The 22,510-nt window shown below is 41.6% G+C and overlaps 1 protein-coding gene across 1 annotated transcript; it reads left to right on the top strand.

Annotated features, from left to right (window-relative positions):
• Positions 1–1,875: 1,875 nt before the first annotated feature.
• DAPL1 (death associated protein like 1) lies at positions 1,876–22,419 on the top strand. The gene is made up of 4 exons (XM_032857869.1): positions 1,876–2,018; positions 10,786–10,873; positions 13,411–13,471; positions 22,137–22,419. Exons 1-4 carry the CDS (start codon positions 1,961–1,963, stop codon positions 22,251–22,253), a joined length of 324 nt encoding a protein of 107 aa, XP_032713760.1. The 5' UTR covers positions 1,876–1,960; the 3' UTR covers positions 22,254–22,419.
• Positions 22,420–22,510: the final 91 nt, after the last annotated feature.

Here is a 22,510-nt window from a genome sequence, read left to right on the forward strand (position 1 = left end):
AGTAAAATTCACCACTTTTATATGATATGTGTATGATGTGTGACGAATGTAATCGCCACCACATTCTCCTGAACATTTCTAACAGCCTCAAAATCCCCTCCTGCCCCTTTGTGATTAGACCAGTCTCCCCACCCCCTCCTCTGGCAATCAAATCTGATTTCTTATCCAGTAGTTTTGGCTTTTCATGAATGTCATACAAATGGAGTTGTACAGTAAGTGGCTTTTTAAGACGTACTTCTTTAGCATTTAGCATAATGCTTTTGAGATTCGTCTGTGTTGTTGCATGTAAATATCTGTTTACTATTGCTGAATAATTTTTTTTCTTTAAAGGGAGAGTGCACAGGGATTGGGGAGGGGCAGAGAGAGAGGGAGAGAGACAATCTTAAGCAAGCTCCATGCTCAGTGTGGAACCCAACATGGAGCTCGATCTCATGATCCTGAGATCATGACCTGAGCTGAAATCAAGAGTCAGATGTTTAACTGACTGAGCCACCCAGGAGCCCCTTGCTGAGTAATATCCTATTGTATGGCTATGCCCAATTCATACATAGATTTTTGTGTACATGTGTTTTCATTTCTCTTGGGAAAATTCCTAGAAATTGGATTGTTAGTCATACAGTAAGCATGTGATTAATTTTATAAGAAATTTGATAAGAAACTGTCATACCAGCTTCCAAAATGACTTTACCAGTTTGCATTCTCACCAGCCACGGATGAGAGTTTCAGTCACCCCACATCTTCATTAGGATGCTGTGTTTTCCTTTTTTTTTTTTTTTAATTGGTTAAGCCATTCTAATACATATGTAGTATATTTCATTGTGGTTTCGATTTGCATTTTCCTGATGATGAATGATGTTGAACATCTTTTTATGCACTTGTTGTCAATATCTCTACTATGTGAAGTTTTTGCCCATTTTTAAAGATTAGGTCATTTGTTTTCTTATTACTGAGTTGTTTCTTTATGTATTCTAGATGCCAGTACTTATAGGAATGTGTTCTACACATTTTTTTATCTTCCCCTCAGCTTGTGGCTGGTCTTCATTTCCTTAACAATACTTTCTGAAGAGCAGGAGGTTTGTTTTTTTTTTTTTCCTTTTTGAAGAGCAGAAGTTTTTAATTGTATTGAAGAACAAAGAAATATGTCTTAGTAACTGCCATACACCCAACTTTGATCAGCACGGGAGATACAATAAAGCTGAAATTTGGACTTTTTCTTTTTAGCAAAATTGGCATCCATTGGCTTCTAGCCTATTTTTTCACTATCTGACCATGAAAGTGTTCACATCATTAAATATTATCTGAGAATATGATATGTTACGTGTACATAGTATTCTCATGGCTATATCTTAACTATCCCTCTCTAATTTGGGATGTTGTATTGATACCAGTCAATCTAAAAAAATAACAAAAAGAAAAAGGAATGCATGATTGACATCCTTGTTCAGAAGTCTCTGCGCACAACCCCGCTTCCTTTCTTAGCGTGAATGCTTACGGTTGCAAAGGCTGGGGCAAAGACGTCGCCTTTGTTTTCTAGTTGTCTCTTCAGCAAGCCTACAGATGTCTTGAAACAAAAATCTTGACCTCCTTGTCGTTTCTGTCACATTGTAGGTGCACCATATATACTTGATGGAGGGATAGTTAGAAAGAAAAAGGATTGCCCTGAACTTTATCCTCTCCCCTTCCTCTGGCAAAAGAAAATGGGAGTTTCCCTCAGCTGTCTACCTTGCTTTCTGAGATAAAGGGACCAAGAAGAAAGTTTTCTTTGAAGAGAAAACTTGCCAAGGAGATGTGGGTTCCCACAAAGCTCGGTGACAAGCCCTGTTGCTGCTCAGCAATGCCCTTAAGGGGCCCCGCCCCCTGCCCATATAAAGCCAGGCTGCACTGGGGCAGCAGCAGCTGGCACACAGCCTCCAGCCTCCGGAGCACCATCCTGGCCTTGGCACTGGCACTGGCACAAGCTATGGCAAATGAAGTGCAAGTCCTGCTCTCCCCGCTGAAAGGGGGGCATCCTCCTGCAGGTAGGCTACCCACCTGCCCTCTGCCGTCCTGCAGAGCGCACCGGTCTCCCTGCTGCTCCTCTTTCCATCAGTGCCTGCAACAGGGGCTCCCCAACAGAGCTGAGGTTCTCAGCGTTCCCTTGTCACATTAACATCATACTACCTCATTGCCTCCTACATCTTAGAACTCTCCGGGCTTATGTATTCACCACCTGAGGATTGGTCAAGCCCCAGTTGAATTAAAACCTCATTAGAAATGAAGGGATAAGGGATTCAGAGCTTGTGAAAGGGGAGAGCTAAGGTTGGACCTTCCCTCCTGGGCTGTAGGTAAGCAGTGAGGCATCCACAGGAGGGCAATTTACTGCCATGGCAACCTTCTTCCCAAGAGGAGTCAGCTCTAAGTCTCAGTCTCCCCAAGATGACTGTACATCCTCTGACTTCGGACCCAGGGAAACCAGCTTCCACACAGAGGACAGCAACTTTATTTTTCTCTCTCTTCTCAGGCTTTGGGGTTTGGCAGTGTTATCCAGAATGTAGTTTGCTTTGTCATCAAGCTGAGGAGCACTTTTTAATACAGACCCAAGCACTGGAGGGGGCTGACTGGGGAAGGTAGCAATCAAAGTATTTGGCAAAGGAGCCATAGTTTTCTCTCACTCTTTATTTTTCTTTTTCTTAACGTAGACTCTCTGTAATATGGAAGTTAACTTTATTGTACTTATTGTTCATATAGTTTGGCTGAGGTGAGCAGGTCTATTTTTAGCCAGTTTTATGTTCTTTCAACTGTCTTCCTTCTTTTTTTCCTTAAGAAACATCTCAAAATCTTGACCACGTTGTTCTTGCCTTTCTCCATTGACAGAATTTATTTATTGGCATAATGCTTTGGCACCTTAAGCCAAGGTTTTTTCAGTTATCTTTGCTGTAGGGGATGCTGGCAGGAATCACCTTCAGAAATCTTTGAAAACGGACACAGAGGTTCGATAGCTTTGTGGCAGACCGCTCACCTGAAAAGAGTCTGAATTTTACTACTAATTCTGAGCTTTAAGTTCTAGGCACTGTGCCCCGGTTTCCTGTGGCAGACTCCTGACCTTTTATACTTGCAATTGGATTTGGCAATAGTTAACATTATCTGTATTTAAAGTTAATGATGCTGGGGCGCCTGGGTGGCTCAGTCAGTTGAGCGTCACATTCTTGATTTCGGCTCAGGTCATGATCTCAGGGTTGTGAGATCAAGCCCCATATCAGGCTCGGAACTGGGTGTGGAGCCTGCTTGGGCTGCTCTCTCCCTCTGCCCCTCCCCACCTCTCTTAAAATAAATAAACAAAACAAAATAAACAAAATAAAGTTGATGCTAACTAATGGTCAGGAACTATACATGCAAATTATTAGAAGAAACATTCATTATAGAGAGGGAAAAAAAAAGAATACATTCTCTTCCCACCTCTTCCACCCCAATCCTTCATGAAACAGAGAAGCTAAATCCTGATTCACTAAATTACATTTATGCACAAAGAACACGAGATAAACTTAACCAAATGAAAGTTTGAATGAAACCACCAGGAACTTTCTGTCCCACCGCTAATGATTGCTAATTACTCTGTGTACATAGCACACCATGACTCCATCAAGCATGTCACAATGCCCCTGGCATGACAATTAATTATTATGAACTGTGACACTACAATAAGAGGTTTGGGGTAATTAGGATGGAGATGAAGGCAGACTTTTGCCTCCCCACGGAGAGCAAGCAAACAAAGAAACTTCATTCTTCAGCTTGTCTTGCTACATATTTTAAGTCTGAACCAGTTTGCTGTGGTGCAAAATGTTATTGATGGAATAATAATTCATTGCCAAAATGCCACTAAATCGTCACCTGATTTTTATAAGCAAAATAGAGATCCCTGAAAGTGGGCAGCAGGTGCAATATGGAGGGAAGGGACTGACACCACCTTTGGAATCGGGCAGAGTCTCAGCTTACCCTCTGCCTTCATTCCATACCCCTGGCTGCAGAATCCTCATCTCTTTTTTTTTTTTTTAAGGTTTTATTTATTTATTTGACAGAGATCACAAGTAGGCAGAAAGGCAGGCAGAAAGAGACGGGCAGGCAGGCTCCCGCTGAGCAGAGAGCCCAAATGCGGGGCTCGATCCCAGGACCCGAGATCATGAGCTGAGCCAAAGGCAGAGGCTTTAACCCATTGAGCCACCCAGGCACCCCAGAATCCTCATCTTTAAAGCAGCGGCTAATAAACAGCATCGATACTATTAGATTGTTATGATAATTAAAGGAGAAAACCCATGTAAAGCAGCTGACATGTGAATGTTAGTCTCCTTAAAATGCAGGCGCTAGGGGCGCCTGGGTGGCTCAGTGGGTTCAGCCTCTGCCTTCGGCTCAGGTCATGATCCCAGGGTGCTGGGATCGAGCCCCGCATCGGGCTCTCTGCTCAGCGGGGAGCCTGCTTCCTCCTCTCTCTCTGCCTGCCTCTCTGCCTACTTGTGCTCTCTCTCTCTGTCCAATAAATAAATAAAATCTTAAAAAAAAAAAATGCAGGCCCTAGTGAAACACACCTCTGGCAGAAGGAATGATCCTTCCTGGTTGCTCGCAAGGGGTTCTGATGTTCACGGCAGTCAGAACAGAAGGGAACTGAAGGAAATGGACAAGATAAATGTGCTTGCCTCCTCATAGTTGAAAATGAAACCTCTCAGAAATCAACCAGCTGTCACTCTTTCCCACCTCCGTGTGGAGTGCTTAATCACGTTTCTTTTTTGTATATTAATATAACATACATCTCAGTTTGGTTAGCCCTGGTTATCAGTTTGTGCTGAGAAACAAGACTACATTAAGCTTGAGGTGGTCTAGGTGCTATTCAGCTTAGCTTTGGATTTTCTGCTTTTTTGTTTTGCCTTGCTCTCAGTTTTAGAGGAAACCCATCACATGAATGGCCAAAAATCTGTGAGCGGAAGGTGATAGAAGGAAGTGAAATACACAAGGAACTAGAAAGAGCAGGAGTTCCGAGGTTTTCTGTATTTCTTGCACATTGTAACTGGGTGGGGGTCATTTTGAAACCCCCAGAGAGAATCAGTTTTCTGACTCACTAATGAGAGAGGGAAGTTTGGAGACATGCGCAAGTGTGAATCTTAGGCAGAAAATGAGGGGGGAGCCGTAGCTACCAAAGGGCCCCGATCATTTAAAATAGAGTAAACACCACAGGCTTCCTTTTCTCAACTCCCGTCTGCTCAAGTCAGTGTATGGGGGTTGATCTGTGAGGCTCAAGGAGAGGTTGTGAGACCCAGTCCCCCGGACATCACAGGGACAGGGGTTTGGATGACTGCAAGACCAGCTGCTTTCCTAGACACGGCCGCAGCCCTGCAGACCGGTGATGCACTGTCCTTGTTTCACAGAGGAGCAAACGAAATGTCAGCAAGGTGGAGGGACTAGCCCGAAGCCATGCAGCTAGTGCGGGCAGTGGGGCTGAGATCTGAAAATAAAGGGGGCCCCATGCTCCCCTGCTCTAGAGCCCTCTCCCTTTACTTCACCAACTTTTCCTGACTTTCCTTTTGGGTCTCGATTGACATCTTAAAATGGGCTGACAAACTGACTCTAAATGCAAAGTGAATGTTTTATGCACATCTCAACTTTTAGTTAAAATCTTCAAATATAACAGCTCAGTCACAGGGCAGCGTGTGCACAAACCTTTGTGTTATTCGGCCTTTTCCCGCCCATTTTCCACTGATTCGTGAAAGAGAAAAGCTTCTTTTGTGGGCAGATGTGTCTTTCTTTATCTTGACTATCCTCTAGCAGAAATGTTGTCTGGAAGATCTTAACTGGAAGATTATCATGTAGCATCCTAAACTCGAGTGCCTATTTTTGCAAAGTTATAAACTACAAAAGCAGCCAGAAGAGTATGATGCTTGCTCAGCAAAGGTTCATTTTCCCCACATAAATTTAGATTTTCTAATGAAATTATCCAGAAGGGCATCTCTCTCTTTTACATTTTTTTAATCTCTAGTTCATTTTGCATAAAGCCTTATCTTATGTATTTGTACTCAACTATTAAAATGTTAAAATCAGTTCATATTTTACCTTGCCCAATTCCGATTGGTCCTTCTATAGAAGTTCAAAAGGCATTATAGTCCCAAACATGGAATTGTGTAAATTACTACAGCTTTAAGTAAACTAAGTTAGATACAGTGAAACTTCGAAGAGTTCTCATGAGTTGGACCTACCTGGCCAATCGAACATGGGCAGTATCTGATTGTGTCGGATTGTAAATATTTACTTACAGTGGTTTATCTCAATTCTGGGAGACCAGTGTGATGAGTGTTCCCAGCAGAGCTTTGATGATGACCCTCCCACAAACCGGTTCCATCTGGTTCAGTCACCCCAAGTAGTGTGAGGGGCCTTAATCTATATCTTAGTATGTCCATGTAGAGTATGGGGATATTATTTTCTGTGTCTTTCTGCTGTATGTGACTGACCAAGCAAATTGCCTACCAGAACAAGTTTGACACAAGAACTGTGCTCTGGAAATTCAAGGTGTGTGTAGTTTACTTATGTCTCCTAAATCACTGAGTTAGAGCATAGAGCCCCATCAGAGAGAGGATTCAAAGACTCCTGGATGAAAGTAGGAATCTTCTGGGAGGATTTTTAATTTCCCCTCAAATCTCTCTGTCTTATTATTCTTAAGAATACATTCTTCAATTTCTTCTGGCATTTACTTCTCTGTTAAGTGCCTTATATTCTTTCCAAAGGGAGGAAAGTGATTTTATTTTGGAGGCAAAGACTTAATGATAAAGATCACCTTTCAACTTCCATCAAATTCCCCCAGGTCCTCCTAAGATGTTCATGGCAGGGGCACTTCTTGAACACACTGAGATCGAAGGGACTTACTGTTGTACTAGGAACCTACTTCCATTTGAATAATACAAACTAGCCAGGCTAGTAGCCAGGCTCTACCTTTCTGGAACATTTATCCTTTGGTCTTCAGTCTCTCCTCTGGAACAACATCAAGTAAATACAAGTAATAACAATTACCATAAACCAGGTGCTCATGTCACCTCTATTGTCTAGAGCAACCTGAACAATTATTCTTTTTTTTTTTTTAAAGATTTTATTTATTTATTTGACAGAGAGAGAGATCACAAATAGGCAGAGAGGCAGGCAGAGAGAGAGGGAGAAGCAAGCTCCCCGCTGAGCAGAGAGCCCGATGTGGGGCTCGATCCCAGGACCCTGAGACCATGACCCGAGCCGAAGGCAGAGGCTTTAACCCACTGAGCCACCCAGGCGCCCCTGCATTTGACTCTTGATTGCAGTTCAGGTCTTAATCTCAGGGTCTTGATCTCAGGGTGGTGAGTTTGAACCCTCTGTTGGGCCCCAAACCTGGAATCTACTTAAAAAAAAAAAGAAATCCTCACCAGAAAAACATTCCTCCTCCACATGATAGCCCCTCAGATCTTTGGAGATGCCACCTACATTCTCTTGAGTCTATCTTCTTCAGAAGTGACGTTTCCATACTCCCTAGTTCCTCCTGTGATGTGGCTCCCTTCCTCACACTGGCCCATTTCCTCTTGACTTGTCTAGGTTGTCAAGGTTTTTGCAAATCAGTAGCACCGAACTCAACACTCCAAAGGGCATCTCATTTTTAACTACTGCTTATTTTAACTATTAACAAGTTTGCTTCTATAGTTGGTGATAATAATCAGTCTGGGTAGAATAAATACATAGAAACAACAGCATCAGGGAAAACACAGGGAATGTTGATAAGAAAATAATTACAGCACTCCATATCTCAAAAGCACTCGTCACAGGGAGAAAGAAAAACAGAGTTGGGAGGGGTCCTGAAGGCCCAACCTCCAGACCTCCTGTTTGGCTCCTCTCAACACAAGAGTCAGCGGCTGTGGACACCAGCCCCTTCACACAGAGGCACCCTCCTGCGTCTTCCTGGGAAAGCCATCCCGTGGTTTATTTCACATCTACATTCCGTGGCTGTTCAGAAGATGTTTTCTCATCATTTGATTTCTGTTGCTGATTACTCTGCATGCCTTCTTCTCATATAATATGTGTCTCTTTCTGGGTATGCATGAATTTAAAGCAGACCATGTGTAAAAATAGCATTCTTTTCCTGGACTGACTCTAATACTGCAAAATTCTCATGAGAAGCTTTTATAGTCAATGAAAAAACAACTTGGTGATTCAAAATGACCAAGTGGAGTTTATTCCATGAATGCAAGAATGGTTTGATAGTTAGACAACCATTAATCTATCTTTATAGATTAGTATCTGTTAATATAAGTAACCACATGAAGGATAAAAATCATGGATCATATCCATGAATGCTAAAAAGGCATTTGTAATTTTCAAGCCCAACGAAATAGTAATAGAAGAACATTTCCCTAATTTGAATATATATATATATATATTACATATACATATATATTTTTGTGTATATGTGTGTGTATCCACCTAAGTACACATCATATGTAATGAAAAAATTAAAAGCAATCCCTTAAAACTTATTATAATGAAGATGTCAACCATCATTGACTATTAAACATTATTCTACAGGAAGTAGTACTATAATTCTTTACAGGTTATATAATGTTTTTTACCTGAAAAACCCAAGGGAATCAACAACAACAAAAAAATTATAAACAGTAAGAACTCAATAAGGTCTGGGTATAAAGTCAGTGATATAAGAACAACAATCTGTCAGAGTTATAATTGAAGAATTGACCCCATTTACAATAGCAACAACCAAGGTAAAATGCTTAAGGAATAAATTTGACAATAAATGTGTAAGATTTATGCAAACCAGTTACTGAGGGACCCCAAAGAAGATGTGAACAATGGAAATGCATACCATGTTCTTGAATAGAGAGTCATCAGAAATATAAACACGTGAATTTTCCCTTTAAAAAAAAATCTTTAAATTTAAACCAAGACCATTAAAAAAATGGACAAAAAAATTGAACAGCTCATAAAGAGAAAATAGAAATGGCTTCTAAAACACAGAAATAAGCTCAACCTTTAGTAAAATAGAAGAAATGCAAATTAAAACACGTTATCTTTCTTTTTTAACTTCCTGGTCGACAAAACCAAATATTTCCCAGCTCCCATTGTTGTTAAAGTAGGAGGAAAAAAATCACTGTCATCTTCATTCCTGAGGCTGTAACTGGTACAGCCTCTGGGAAAGGTGATTTGGCAAGTTGTAACAAAATTTTAAATGCACATACCCTTCAGAACTAACAAGATCACTTGTAGGAATTTATCCCACGGGTATACTTGCACTTGTGCAAAATTATGCATATAAAAGGATATTTGTTGCAGCATTGTTTGTGACATCAATGAATTAGAAACATCTGAAACGTCTAACATTTGGGAATTGGTTAAGTAAATACAGGACGTTCACATAATGAAAATTTAAAGCAGATGTTAAAAAGAACGACACATTTCTCTATATATAGATAGATAGGGAATTTACTCCAAAATGTAAGATTGAATGAAAAATATAAATAAACAAGATGTAGAACAAGGTGTATCTTATGCTGTCATTTAAACAAGAGTAATATGTGTAGTATCTGGGGATGAACACATAGGACATGTCTAACATTAGCAGTATCTAGGAGATGAACTAGGGGCTGGAAATAATGGTGGGAGAGAGACTGCAGACTCTTTCACACTTTTTGAATTATGGGCCTTATGCTTATTTCACAAAATCAGCAATATATGTAATAATTTTTAAAGAACAGTGATAAAGTCAAATTTCTAAGTGCATTGAGAACTAGAATAGGTTTTCCTTACTTTTCATTTTATTGGACCGAGCTTTGGAATTTGCCAATTTGACATTTCCATAAAAAGAATTAACAGGTTCAAACAAATCAATGTCCATTTAGCTTTTTCTCATTTGAGCTTGTCAGATTTTAGATGTGCAAATTTCCTGGGAACAGAGAGAAGTATTTGCTTTGACTTGCAATCTGAAATGGGTTTCCTTTTCAAAAGTTGATTTCATCTGACATTGTTAAACACTTGAATTGCTGTTAGGTCATCTGTAGCCTAATTAACACTAATTGATCTCCTGAATGGCAGGATTTTTAATGTAGTTTAATTACTCATTAGAACATCTGAGCTTGGCCAATGTCAGGAGGTTTGGGGTCTGGGATGGAAGGTGGGGTTCTGGTGGGATCAGAGGCATCTCTCTTGAATTAAATGGCTGTTACCATCACATGCCCTGACTTTTGGCTCATCTCTCAGAATTTGTGCTTTTGAATGCTTTAGTTGGAAAGAAAAAAAAAAAAAGTGCAAGGCTTGCACAAACTTTAATCTTGTGGGAAACAAGAGGGTCACATCGTAATTGTCTGTGGCTATCATAAAAAGCATAGTTGGTTTGATAACAAGAAAAAAATGTTTTTCAGTGAAATGCCTAAGGGAGTATGTTGCTATTCTCCTCCCCAAACCAAAGGTGTAAACTTCTGCTACTTTTCTTAGCCTCAGTTCCTGCTCAATGAATATAAACAAGCAGACCTCAGCCCTTCTCCGCTTCCCCACCTTGTCTGCCTAACACAATATTTTTTCTTCTATTCAGTTCAAGGTAACGTTTTATTGTGTTGTTTTAGATAAAAGTTTAGATCTTCAAAAAAGTAAGTTCTAAAATTCTTTTCAAATCTAAATTCATACCTTGAATAAGAAAAGCAAGCCTACTGTTTTTATTCTAATCACAACTCCTGTGTTGATGCTTGTTTGTTTATCTGTTTTGGTTTTTGTTTGTTTGTTTGTTTGATGCTTGTTTGTTTATAGTAAAGGCTGGAGGAATGCGAATTTCCAAAAAACAAGAAATTGGCGTCCTGGAGAGACATACCAAAAAAACAGGATTAGAGAAAACAAGGTAGGGATTACTTAATTTCTTCTCCTTCATCACCTCAAGGAGTTTTGAGTGACTGCTTCCAGATATGAGAGGCCTCCCTGAATTTTACAATAAACCAAGGCTCCCCAGGTCTTTACTGAACAGGGTTAGAGCCAGCCAGCTGAGGAGTGGGGACAGGGGCTAAAGATGAAAGGCACATTCAGGTGAAAGGTTGCTACCTTCTAGAAAACTCTCTCTGGACCCACTCATTACCCACATCCTCCTCCTCTCTGCAGCCCACCCAGCTCCCTTGTACTTACAAAGCACAATCCTGAGTGCATCCAAACCTGACTCATGTTCCTTGATCCAATTTTCAAATTAGCCTTTATAAAATAATGTCCCAAGGCTGGCCCTGTTTTCATAATATGCTTTCTGCTGTAGCAAATCTTCTGAATTAAAAATAAATGGGTTTTGGGCGGGGGGGGGGGGTTGTTTTAAATCCATCACTTAATTATTTAGAAAATAATGGTCGCGATATTCGGCATAGCCAGAAGGCATAGAGATAACTGAAGTTGGTCTCTCCCTGTTCTTTTTGCTGTGACCTTGACAAAAGGCACAGCTCAGCAGAGAGCTGTGGGCTGTGGAGGTGCACAAATGGCCCAAGCACGGGACTGTAGTTAAGGAAAATGTGTTGAAAAAGAAAGAAACGTGCAAAACTCCAAGGAGGTGATGGGGACACTTCAGAGACAATTTCAACATGGTTTCCACAGATGAGTTGAAGAGTGATTCAAATGGAGTCAGTTTCAGGGATGCGTAGGGAAGTGTAACAGTAGTCTCAGAAGGGAATGCAGTGGGAAATAGACTGTGGAATTTCTTTGGCTCTTTCATATAAAATTATTTTGAAATCATTTTTAAAGTTTTCTTCCCAGTTTCTGGGAAGAGAATTTTCTGAGATTTGTTCCACTTTTAAAATGAAATGCGCATTGGCCCCATTACCAGTTAAGTTTTTTGTTTCTTCTGATATCAGAAAATAATTGCCACACAATGAAAGCCAAGGCTGTAAATCCTCAGCGGCTGACCCAGCTCTAGGACAATTCTTAGAACAGAGAAAGCCCTTGAAACAACACCAGACTGTTGTTGAACTGCAGGCTGGTTTGATTCTGTTACTAAAACCTAATCAAGCATAAGCCCTGTTTATGGTGACCCTGGTTACCATGCCTGGGCCAGGGGCTGGGGAACTAAAAAGTCATGGCTTGGAAATGACATCCAGTTGGCAGCCAGTAGACGAGGCATTCGTTCCTCTGCACCTCAGGAAATGGGGACTCAACTATGAATTCTGGCATCAGCCGAACGTTGTGGGAAGAGCGGACCAGAGAGTAACAAAGTGGAGATTGGAACCCTCTTTAAAAATTCAGTTGTTGTCTTATAGTCATTCAAAAATGAGAATGGGGGAGGGGTGGCACCTGGGTGGCTCAGTTGGTTAACCAACTGCCTTCAGCTCAGGTCATGATCCTGGAGTCCCAGGATGGAGTCCTGCATCCGGCTCCCTGCTCAGCAGGGAGTCTGCTTTTCCCTCTACCCTCCTCCCCCTCTCATGCTCGCTTTCTCTATCTCTCTCTCTCTCTCTCCCAAATAAATCAATAAAATCTTTTTTAAAAATGAGAATGGGTCCACAGCAGAACATAAACAGCAGGAAATAGCTCCACCTCTCTATTGCCCTATTCACTAGCATCAGTTATAGGTATGGGGGTCCGATGTGTGTAGGATTTGGGGGCCACTTTAAAGAGAAGTAATGAAACATCACGGATATGAAAGGGCTGGGCACTGGCCTGACCGTGAGGGGGAAGGAGCCGGTGCAGGGCGAGGCCCTGAAGCTGGAGCTTCATTCCCTCCACCCTCAGTCTCCTCAGCCGTTGACATGCCTGTGCTTCGGGAGTGTGTGCAGGAAATATGAGGTCCTCATTTTCATAGACAAACATCCTTCCTTACATCTTCTTGGAGGACGGCTTTTGCAAAATGTATCAGAGAAAATAAATTTCTAAGTATCATCCATCTATGTCCATATCCTAATAACTTCCCCTCACCAATGCCAACCATCCAGGAAAAAAAAAAAAAGTGCCAAATGCAAAGTTTCCATCAAGAAGCTGTACAAGCAGGCTCAGCCCTGATTGACGCTTTCCTACAAAATAAATTGGCCCGAGAAAAAGAAGCCAGACGCAAAAGAGCCCATGCTGTGTGATTCCTTTTATGAAGTACAGAAACAGTCGAAACTAATCTGCGGGGCTCTAAGTCAGGGGAGTGGTTATCCCTGGGGGCGGCTGGTTTGGCTAGTTGTGAAGAGTCACCAAGCTATATACGCCCATGGAAAGATGAAATAAAAATACACCAGTAACAATAACTTGGCCTACAAAAATTTTTACAGCACACGGACACACAAAAGCAGAATTTTTTTTTCTTCTGGGTACTGCCAAGCAGAATAAAAGCTTAAAGGCCAAGTAGACAGTCGCTGTGGCAATCATTTAACGTCCTTAGTAGGAAAGTTTTTGGGTCCTATGTGAAATTTTGTTTCATCTTTACAGTGCCATTGCAAGTGTTGCCAAACTCCAGGCCATGGATGCTCTGAATGACACGCTGGAGAAGGTGAGGCGGGGGTGTGGGTGAGGCCCCTCTCCGGACGCTCCCGGTCAGGATTTATCCAACAGTCAGGTCAAATGAGTGAACAAAGCTGAGCGCTGAGCTTTTATCCAACTCAGACATTTGCCGTTCTTGTGGAGAACTCCACCCTCAGTCCAAGGAACACAAAGAGGTTTTGGTGAGAAGACCTGTTTCTCCCAAGTTCCTAGTGTCTATTTAATAAATCATCTCAAAAATAAGACAGAAAACAAGGCAAGAATCATGACAATGAAGTGGCAGAGTTGTACTGTGCCATCCCAAATATTTCTCAGAATCATCGGCATGTTTTTATAAAAAGGCAGCCTGTGGATTGGGACTTGAGCAGTGCGGGACCTTGCTACCCACCACTGCCTACCACTTCCTACCCACAAGGCAATAATTGATTCGAGGTGAAAGTGGGTGGCGGACGGTTGCACAGGTTAGGGCTGGAGGAACGCTCAGCACTGGCTAGGTTTATCCAGGAAAATCTGTTCGTGCGGGTGGCTGGCCATTGCTAAATTTATATCTTGTATTTCTTCTAAGTAGCTCCAGAAACTCGGAAAACTCCTACCAGATTAACAGTGGTTTGGTTTTGGATTTACTAGTTTGTTTTTGAATTTTGTAGGTAAACTAAGTGAAGGTCCTTATTCTACCCCACTGGGGCAGATATTTGCATTGAAAGCAAGGAATAACCACTCTGCTGCTCTCCTGTTAATGGAAGGGACAGGACTATGCATAATTTATAGAAGGAAGACTGTCACTGCCAAAATCAGGGCTCTGAAAAAGATGGGAGCAGAAACTGAGCAGCTAGACCTCTAGGGGCCTCCATTTGGTAGCGGCTTCTCTACTTTATTGGTATGACCTTGAGCAAATTACTCATACTGTGCCTTAGATAAATTATTTGTAACATGGAGATAAGGAAGGGTGCCTGGGTGGCTCAGTTGGTTGAGTGTCTGACTCTTGATCTCCGCTCAAGTTTTGATCTCAGAGTCTTGATCTCAGGGTCACAAGTCTAAACCCTGTGTTGGGCTCCATGCTGGGCATGGAGTCTACAAAAAAAAAAAAAAAAATGGTGATAAGGAAGAGTATATCCTTCACAGGGTTTTTGTGTGGAATGAATGAGTTTGTACGTGTGATGCTTTTAAAACAGTGCCTGGCACATTGTAACCTGTTTGCACTCTGGTTAGTAGTACTGGTTCTGTGGACAGCAAAATAAATAGATGTGTCTGAAGTCCACGGGATGTATCAAGGCAGATGGTACTAAGCAGATTTTTTTTAAAGTCATCTCCATGCCCAACATCAGCTGAAACTCACAACCTCGAAATTAAGAGTGGCATGCTTTACTGGCTGAGCCAGCCAGGTGTCCCAGTCCAAGGCGAGATCTTGATTATAGGCTATAGCTACAAAGCCTTCTAATGTGAGGGGCTTGGTTCTCCCACAAATAGATTTGAGGTGATGTCATAAACAGCCCTCTGCCTCCCTGGCTTTAGAAGAGGGGCTGGGATTAATGTGCCAAAGCAACACAGGCTGCAGGCTTCTGCCACGTCCTCTTGCACCTGCCCACCAAACGCCTCTTCCTCGGGGGCCACGGACTGGGTGCACTCGTAAATGGAACTGGAGGGATTGGACACAGTCCTCTAGAATATATGTTAACCCAAAATAAAATGTTTAAAGGGAGTGGTCAGTAGAAGTTGATTATGCTATACATTTTTTAAAAAAGATTTTATTTATTTATTTGACAGTGAGAGAGGGAAAACAAGCAGAGAGAGAGGGAGAGGGGGAGGGAGAAGCAGGCCTCTCGCTGAGCAGGGAGCCCGAGGCAGGGCTCGATCCCCGGACACTGGGATCATGACCTGAGCCAAAGGGAGACGGTTAACAGCTGAGCTACCCAGGTACCCCTATGCTATACATGAGTTACAGTGCCAGAGTCTATATTGTTTTTGATAGACATCTATGCTTATGTCTTGACATAGAGGAGTTCTTTCCCTTTCAGTTAAAAATATCACTTCCTTATTTCACAGATTAAAAGAAAAATCAACAACAATAACAACAAGTTGTATTTGTAAACCACAGGAAAACATTGAGATGGTGTGTTGTTACAAATATTTTTAATAGCAACTGTACCTATTTAAAAAAAGAAAAACACAATTTTAACTCTTAGTTCAATGTTTACTGCCGTAGGGTTGTGGCTAAGAGTACAGAGTTTACTAGTTAGAACAGGGCTGACATCAGACATCAGATGTGTCTCCTGATGGCTCTGTCACTCAGATTTCCTCCCTTTCCTGTGCCTCTGGTTCCTCATCTGTAAATGGGAATGCGGTTAATAGGATCCAGTTCACAGAAATGTTGTGAGAATAAAACGACCTTATGTAATATACACGAAGTACTTAGCAGAGCCAAGTGCAGTTCGCCCTCATAAATGTTAGCTTCTATTCCCGGGCAAGCATGCTACAGGACCTCACTTGGAATCCCAGGCAAAGGATAAAAGGCCAGCAACAAAATCAAGTCCCAAGATCACCATATATGACTATCTTGATTATGGTAATTGGTGGGATCCACGTGTTTTCTTATCACTAAAAAATCCCTCCTGAGTCCATAGTTCAACCTGAAGCATAATAAGATTTTTTTTATAAGAGAGAGGGAGAGAACACAAAGGGTGAGAGGCAAGGAGGGAGGTACAGAAGGAAAGAGAATCTTAAGCAGATTCCGCACTGCACTAGGGCTCTGTCTCTTGACCCCGAAATCAAGAATCCAAGGCTTAACCCACTGTGCCACCTAGGAGCCTCTTAAGATTTTATAGTAAAGGTCAACTTGGGATGGAAAGACGTTTTAAAAATAGATCTGTTGAGATCTGTGGTTGTCAGGAGCTAGGGGTGAGAAGAGGGTTTGACCAAAAAGAGACAGGAGGAAATTTGAGGGTTGAGGGTTCTGCCTCTTAATTTTGGTTACAGACTGTATATACTTGTGAAAACTCATAGAACTGAACACTAAAGGGGTATATTTTACTGTAAATAAATTATACGTTAATTTGGGGGCACCTGGGTGGCTCAGTGGGTTGGGCTTTTGCCTTCAGCTCAGGTCGTGATCCTGGGGTCCTGGGATCGAGCCCCGCGTCGGGCTCTCTGCTCTGCAGGGAGCCTGCCTCCACCTCTCTCTCTCTGCCTGCCTCTCTGCCTACTTGTGATCTCTGTCAAATTAAAAAAAAAATTATATGTTAATTTTAAAATGAAAAATGCATAAACTATATACTGCCTCATACAAAAAAATTAAGATATATAAAAGATAGAGAAATGTAAGTATAAATATCTACTGATGGATTTTCACCAGCATTACCATTCCCCCACAATATATTTGTCATGAAGACCTAACAATATTTAATTGGCCAGAAGAAATAGAGTGGCAGAAATGAAGGTCATATCCTCTGCATTTAGAAACATTCATGACCTCAGCTAGAGTTATGTCTGGTCCCAAGAACCCATGTTAATTCTCATACCAATGCAAGAATTTAAGAGTCTAAGGCAGTGGGGCGCCTGGGTGACTCAGTGGGTTAAGTGTCCGACTCTTGATTTCAGCTCAGGTCATGATCTCAGGGTTGTGAGATCGAGACTCACATCACCTCCACGCTGAGCATGGACCCCACTTGGGAGTGTCTGTCTCCCTCTCCCTCTGCCCTGTCCTTCACGCACATGTGCATTCTGTCTCTCTCTCTCTCTCTAAGAAAAAAAAAAAAAAGAGTCTAAGGCAGTAAGAGGACAGTCTTATTCATAGGATCTCATCAACCACTTACACATGGCAAGACATTTCTATCCATATGTCACTCATCCCTGGATACCGTGCTTTAAAACCGACCTAGGGGTTGAGACGTGGGTGATTGAAAAACAATGCCCCATGAATCTAGGTGGGAAGCAGCCTGAAATTTTCCCTTCCCACTACTTCCCCCAACTCTCCTCTGCACACAGAACTCTGTCTCCCACTACCTTTCTCCTTGCCTCCTTCCCTCTCCAGATAGCCCTTCCTGCCTCTTCCAGCCCTACTTAATGAGAAAACTCAGGTTGCCTGGTGACAGGCCATATAACCTGGTATTCCTGCAGAAAAGGCCTTAGGTAACCCCCAAATTCTCTCAGCTGAAAATCTGGAAGAACCGGTCTCAGACCAAGTTCCACCAACTCCTTCAAGGCTGTTTGACTTTTTAGAAGACACGTAGCTCCTCTGAGATTTATGGTCGTTCATTAATTCTTTTTTTTTTTTTTAAGGCAGGGAGTGGAAGACAATGATACTGCCAAATATAATTCTGTAGACAGTTATGGAAATAAAATTTGGCAATCATTGTGAAGCTACTCTGAACATGAAAGTATCCAGTTGAAGCATTAGTAACAGGGTCGGGTTATGGCATGGCGTGGGGTGGACTGTTGAAGCCTAGTTAAAGTCGGGGCCACTTTTCAAGTTGCCAAATGTGTCAACGCTGCCAGAGTTAGTGAGATGTATGTGAAATGGGATCCTGAGGGAGCGGAAACTATCAAAGCCATCTGCAAATCTAAAAAGGTGTCTCTTGTTCTGTAGATGAACATCACCATAGGAGTAGCCTTGAATTTCATTGACTGGAGCTGAATGTTTTGTTTTAAGCATTTTGCTTAACGGGGTGTGGAAATCTAAGTGCTAACATTCAGGCTGGAAGTTAACACCCTGGAAAGATGAATAGAAGAACTGCCAGTCTGTGAATACTACCTAACTTCGGGCTCTAAAACAAAACCTGCCACTCATTTTCTTGCATCTAGAATTTCTTTCACAGCTCCAATCATAAAGACTTTTATTATGCTTCTTTTGCTTTTTTCTCAGAAACACAAACTATAGATTCTGAGGTCACAGCTACCCAAGATGAAGGTAGATTCTGCATGTGGGAGTTTCTATTGATCTGCTTTTCAAGTTCCGTATGTTGCCCCTTATGTGATGGAGTCTCAGCAAGACCGAAATCCTTGTACACAATCTGGCCTTGAATTCTTTCCCTTACGGGGTTACCCGAGATTCTCTATCCTAATGAATCAGACAAGAAACACCTTTCTTTTTTACAAACACTGTCATTCTATAAAGACTAATGATGAAAAATCCAAAGCTTCGCCAAGGTTCAGATGCCAGACTAAAGCCTGGCTAGAGGTGGTACTCTGGAAAGCTATTCCTACTTATTTCTGGTTCCCGCTAGAAAATACAATCATCCTATTGCCACTGATACAAAATCTACAGCAAAGATTTAATCTATTTCGAGGTTAACCATTTTACTAACAGTTTCAATTCTGATAGAAGACTCTTTGTAGACTCTCCACCTACAACCCGCAAGTCCTTCTACATTCATGTGTTCTCCATTGAGGGACTGGAGCATATGAGAAAGAGAACTTGATTCTCTTGTTGATTATTCAAGAGTTGCTGGACAGCCCTGCTCCAGGCTCCTTAAGACCTGTACATTTGTAATTTAATAATTATGGGCAGTTTCCCTAAGGCTGTTATCTTTGCCAGAATTATTTCCATTTCTTTCTCAATCCTGTTGATTTTTCCCCCCTTAAACTTTCCCAAATCAGTTCACAGATGGGCAACAGGCCCCAGGGACAGCCTCCCATTAATTCTGATCTGCATCATTGCCCTCCTGAAAAGCAGTCAAGCAGAACTTTGAGGACCTCTGTTAAATGCCTTAGTAAAAATGTAGCCCCTAACCCTTGTGCATTACTGGTGGGGATGGAAAATCTTATAGCCACTATAAAAAAAAAAAAAAAGCCACAATATGGCAGTTCCTCAAAAAATTAAACATAGAAATCTGTCATCCAGCAATTCCACTTTTGGGTATATACCCAAAAGAATGGAAAGCAGGGATTTGAACAGATGTTTATACACCAGTGTTTATAGCAACATTATTCACAATAGTCAAAAGGTAGAAGCAACCAAAATGTCCATCGTCATATCGTCATCACACATCCATATGAATGGATAAACAAAATGCGGTATACACACAGTCAGTGGGATACTGTTCAGCCTTAAAAAGGAGGGAATTCTGACACATATCACAATGGGGTAAGCCTTGAAACGAAAGAATCCAGACACAAAAGGACAAATCCCACATGAGTCCACTTAAACACGTGATACCCGGAGTAGTCAGCAGTCATAAGACAGCTTAGCGAAAAGGACCAAAATGTTCCATAGGCCTAGTGCACTTGCTTGGTAAATAAAACAGCTTTTGTATCTTCTCTTTTGACTTTAGATAATAAAGCATCCAAATTTATAAATCCAGTGCCTTCTTGGGCCTCATTTTGGTCCAGGTCAGGACCCCACAGATGATTACATAGGTAATCCTGTGGAAAACTGGAGAATCCAGAACACTTCGGTATTCCACGCCACCTCCCAGGTTAGGCCCTTTTCCTACCTTTAAAATGTGGTTGCCAGAGGCTGGATGGTGGGAGGAGGGAGCGAGGAGTTGTTGTTTAAAGGATACAGAGCTTCAGTGTGATGTGATGTAAAAGTTTTGGAGATGAACAGCAGAGATGGCTGCACACCAGTGTCAATGCATTTAATGCCGCCAAACTGTATGCTTGAAAGTGGGTGAAATGGTCAATTTTGTCCTGCGGATTTTACCACAAATTTTTAAGAGATTAAAAAAAAAAAAAATTACAGCCTCTAAAGTGTGGAGATAAGCCTAGAGATGGTCAGGTCATGAGTTGATGCCTCCCCTCCCCCGCCGTGGTCACTGTCACAGCGATTCTGTGGCTTTGTCTCCTCAGCGTCGACTTGTCATCTTGCCCTGTCTCACCTTGGCTACTTGCCCACATTTCTTTTATGTCAGAATTACTTGTTGTTTCCTTTCCCACCCCCTTCATCTTGTGCTTGACTTCATGTAACCTGGCAGGCGTTCCTCCCACCTGTAATCTCTTGTATGTGGTTTAGAGCCAACCTGAAACAATCCATCTGTTCTAGTTGACACTGAAGACACCCAGTCTGGAAGAAAATTACTGAAGTCAGTGGCCTCTTAAGTTTCCTTTTGGTTCTAATGTTAAAACAAAAACAAAACACACTGCCCTTACCACACTCTAGAATATCTTGTGGCCCAATGGTAATTAATCTGACAAAAAAAAAAAAAAAAGTCACTCGCTCTTTTTTAGATTATAAAGCAACATTTATGACTAATACCTCGATTATGTTTCTTCCTACCTGCTAGAACGCCCGCAGAGACCATCCTTGGGTTTCATTATGATATTACTTCTGCCTGCTCATGGTGAAAGAAAAATTGTAGAAAAATACTCACAGGCAAAGTAAAGAAGAAGATAGGGAATTGTTCATAATTCCTCAGAGATAAGCACTGTTAACCTATCAGTGTATACTCCTCCGGGGTGTTTAATTGTTTAAGACCAAGAAGAAAGGACTTTCTGGAGTCAAGTAGCACATGAAAGGGAACGCTGTGTGCCTAGAGCTCAGGGACATTTGAGAAAAGATGTAAGACACGTATGTTTTCCCTGGCTTAGAAGAGGCCAAACAAACCATAAACAATGTGATGCTTGGGGTCATATGTAGTTTATCTCCCCCTTTATTTGGCTTGAGTGTGAGGGCAAGGGCATGTAAGTTCTGCAGCGATGTTAATTTCCTCATAAGCTGAGGCATCCCTTCCTTGCTGGCTAAGGTGGGTGTCCTTAGCTATCTTTCTGTTGTATTGATCGGCTTAGAAACCAAGAACTGGAATGGACCCAAAAGGTCACTAGGTCCAAATTCTTTTCCTAGGAGAACTGCATGTGAATTGTTTACAGCACTGGGCACCTTTTCCATCTGAAGCTGTCCTTAGTGTGAATTCCATAAGGTTGCTCGGTTCCATATGAAATTCCTCTTACTGTCAAAAGTCTCAGTTTGTGTTCACTTGAGCCGTTTTCACTTGTTCACTGGAGCCCTTTTCCTCACAGATATCTTCTGTGGGATGACTAATAAGAACTTTTGTTACCTGGAGCTACTAATCACTCCTCAGCTTTCTTTCTATGAGGCTGTGGAGACTGAACCATAGGAAATTGCCAATATTGGGCCATTTTTTACCTACAGAAACAGCCATTTCAAGCTTCAACATACTAACTGGCCCTAACTCTCCACGGCTTCTTTCAGAGGTTCCTTATTTTTGATCTTTTGACAATGGAAGGGTTCCTCCCCAGTGGGATCTTCTCTGGTGTTCCCTACAGCCTCCTTAGAATATATATATATATATATATATATATATATATATATATAATATATATATATATATATATATATATATATATTGATCTATATAAACTGATCTATATATGCACCAAAATACTTGTTAATCTTGGAGGACTGATGAGATATAATTAAGCATTCCTACCTTTAAAAGTGTCACTTCAAAACATACATATAAATGCATATGTGTATCCTGTACATCATCTTGTGTATAATATAGTTGATAGTTTTCAAAATCAAGAACAAGCTAATGAGAGAAACCGGATGAATGCATACATGTGTGAACCCAGAACAGGAGGTGGTATGGGAAAAAGACATATGAAAGAAGTAACCAGAACTGTGAAGTTGCCCTGACCAACCATGTGGCCCTCTGCTACTGTAACACTTCATGACCAAAGAAATCCAATGCGCTTATTTTTTCTTTCCTTCTCACCTTTAGCTCAGCCATAAATTTCCAGCAGTAATGCATATGGCACATCAAAAACCCAGACCTGCCCTGGAGAAGGTCACTCCACTGAAAAGGATCTACATTATTCAGCAGCCTCGAAAATGTTAAGCTGGAACATAAAACACAGGCGTCTGGCCAACTGCCACGAACATCTGACAGCTTAGCGAAAAGGACCAAAATGTTCCATAGGCCTAGTGCACTTGCTTGGTAAATAAAACAGCTTTTGTATCTTCTCTTTTGACTTTAGATAATAAAGCATCCAAATTTATAAATCCAGTGCCTTCTTGGGCCTCATTTTGGTCCAGGTCAGGACCCCACAGATGATTACATAGGTAATCCTGTGGAAAACTGGAGAATCCAGAACA

Source organism: Lontra canadensis, unplaced genomic scaffold (genome assembly GCF_010015895.1).
Source record: "Lontra canadensis isolate GAN:19392208 unplaced genomic scaffold, GSC_riverotter_1.0 scaffold13, whole genome shotgun sequence".
NCBI lineage: Eukaryota > Metazoa > Chordata > Mammalia > Carnivora > Mustelidae > Lontra > Lontra canadensis.

Coding starts and splice junctions, on each gene's coding strand:
- DAPL1 (XM_032857869.1), top strand. CDS start 1,961: ATGGCAAATGAAGTGCAAGTCCTGCTCTCCCCGCTGAAAGGGGGGCAT. Junction 2,019..10,785: donor AGGGGGGCATCCTCCTGCAG/GTAGGCTACCCA, acceptor GTTTGTTTATAG/TAAAGGCTGGAGGAATGCGA. Junction 10,874..13,410: donor ACAGGATTAGAGAAAACAAG/GTAGGGATTACT, acceptor TCATCTTTACAG/TGCCATTGCAAGTGTTGCCA.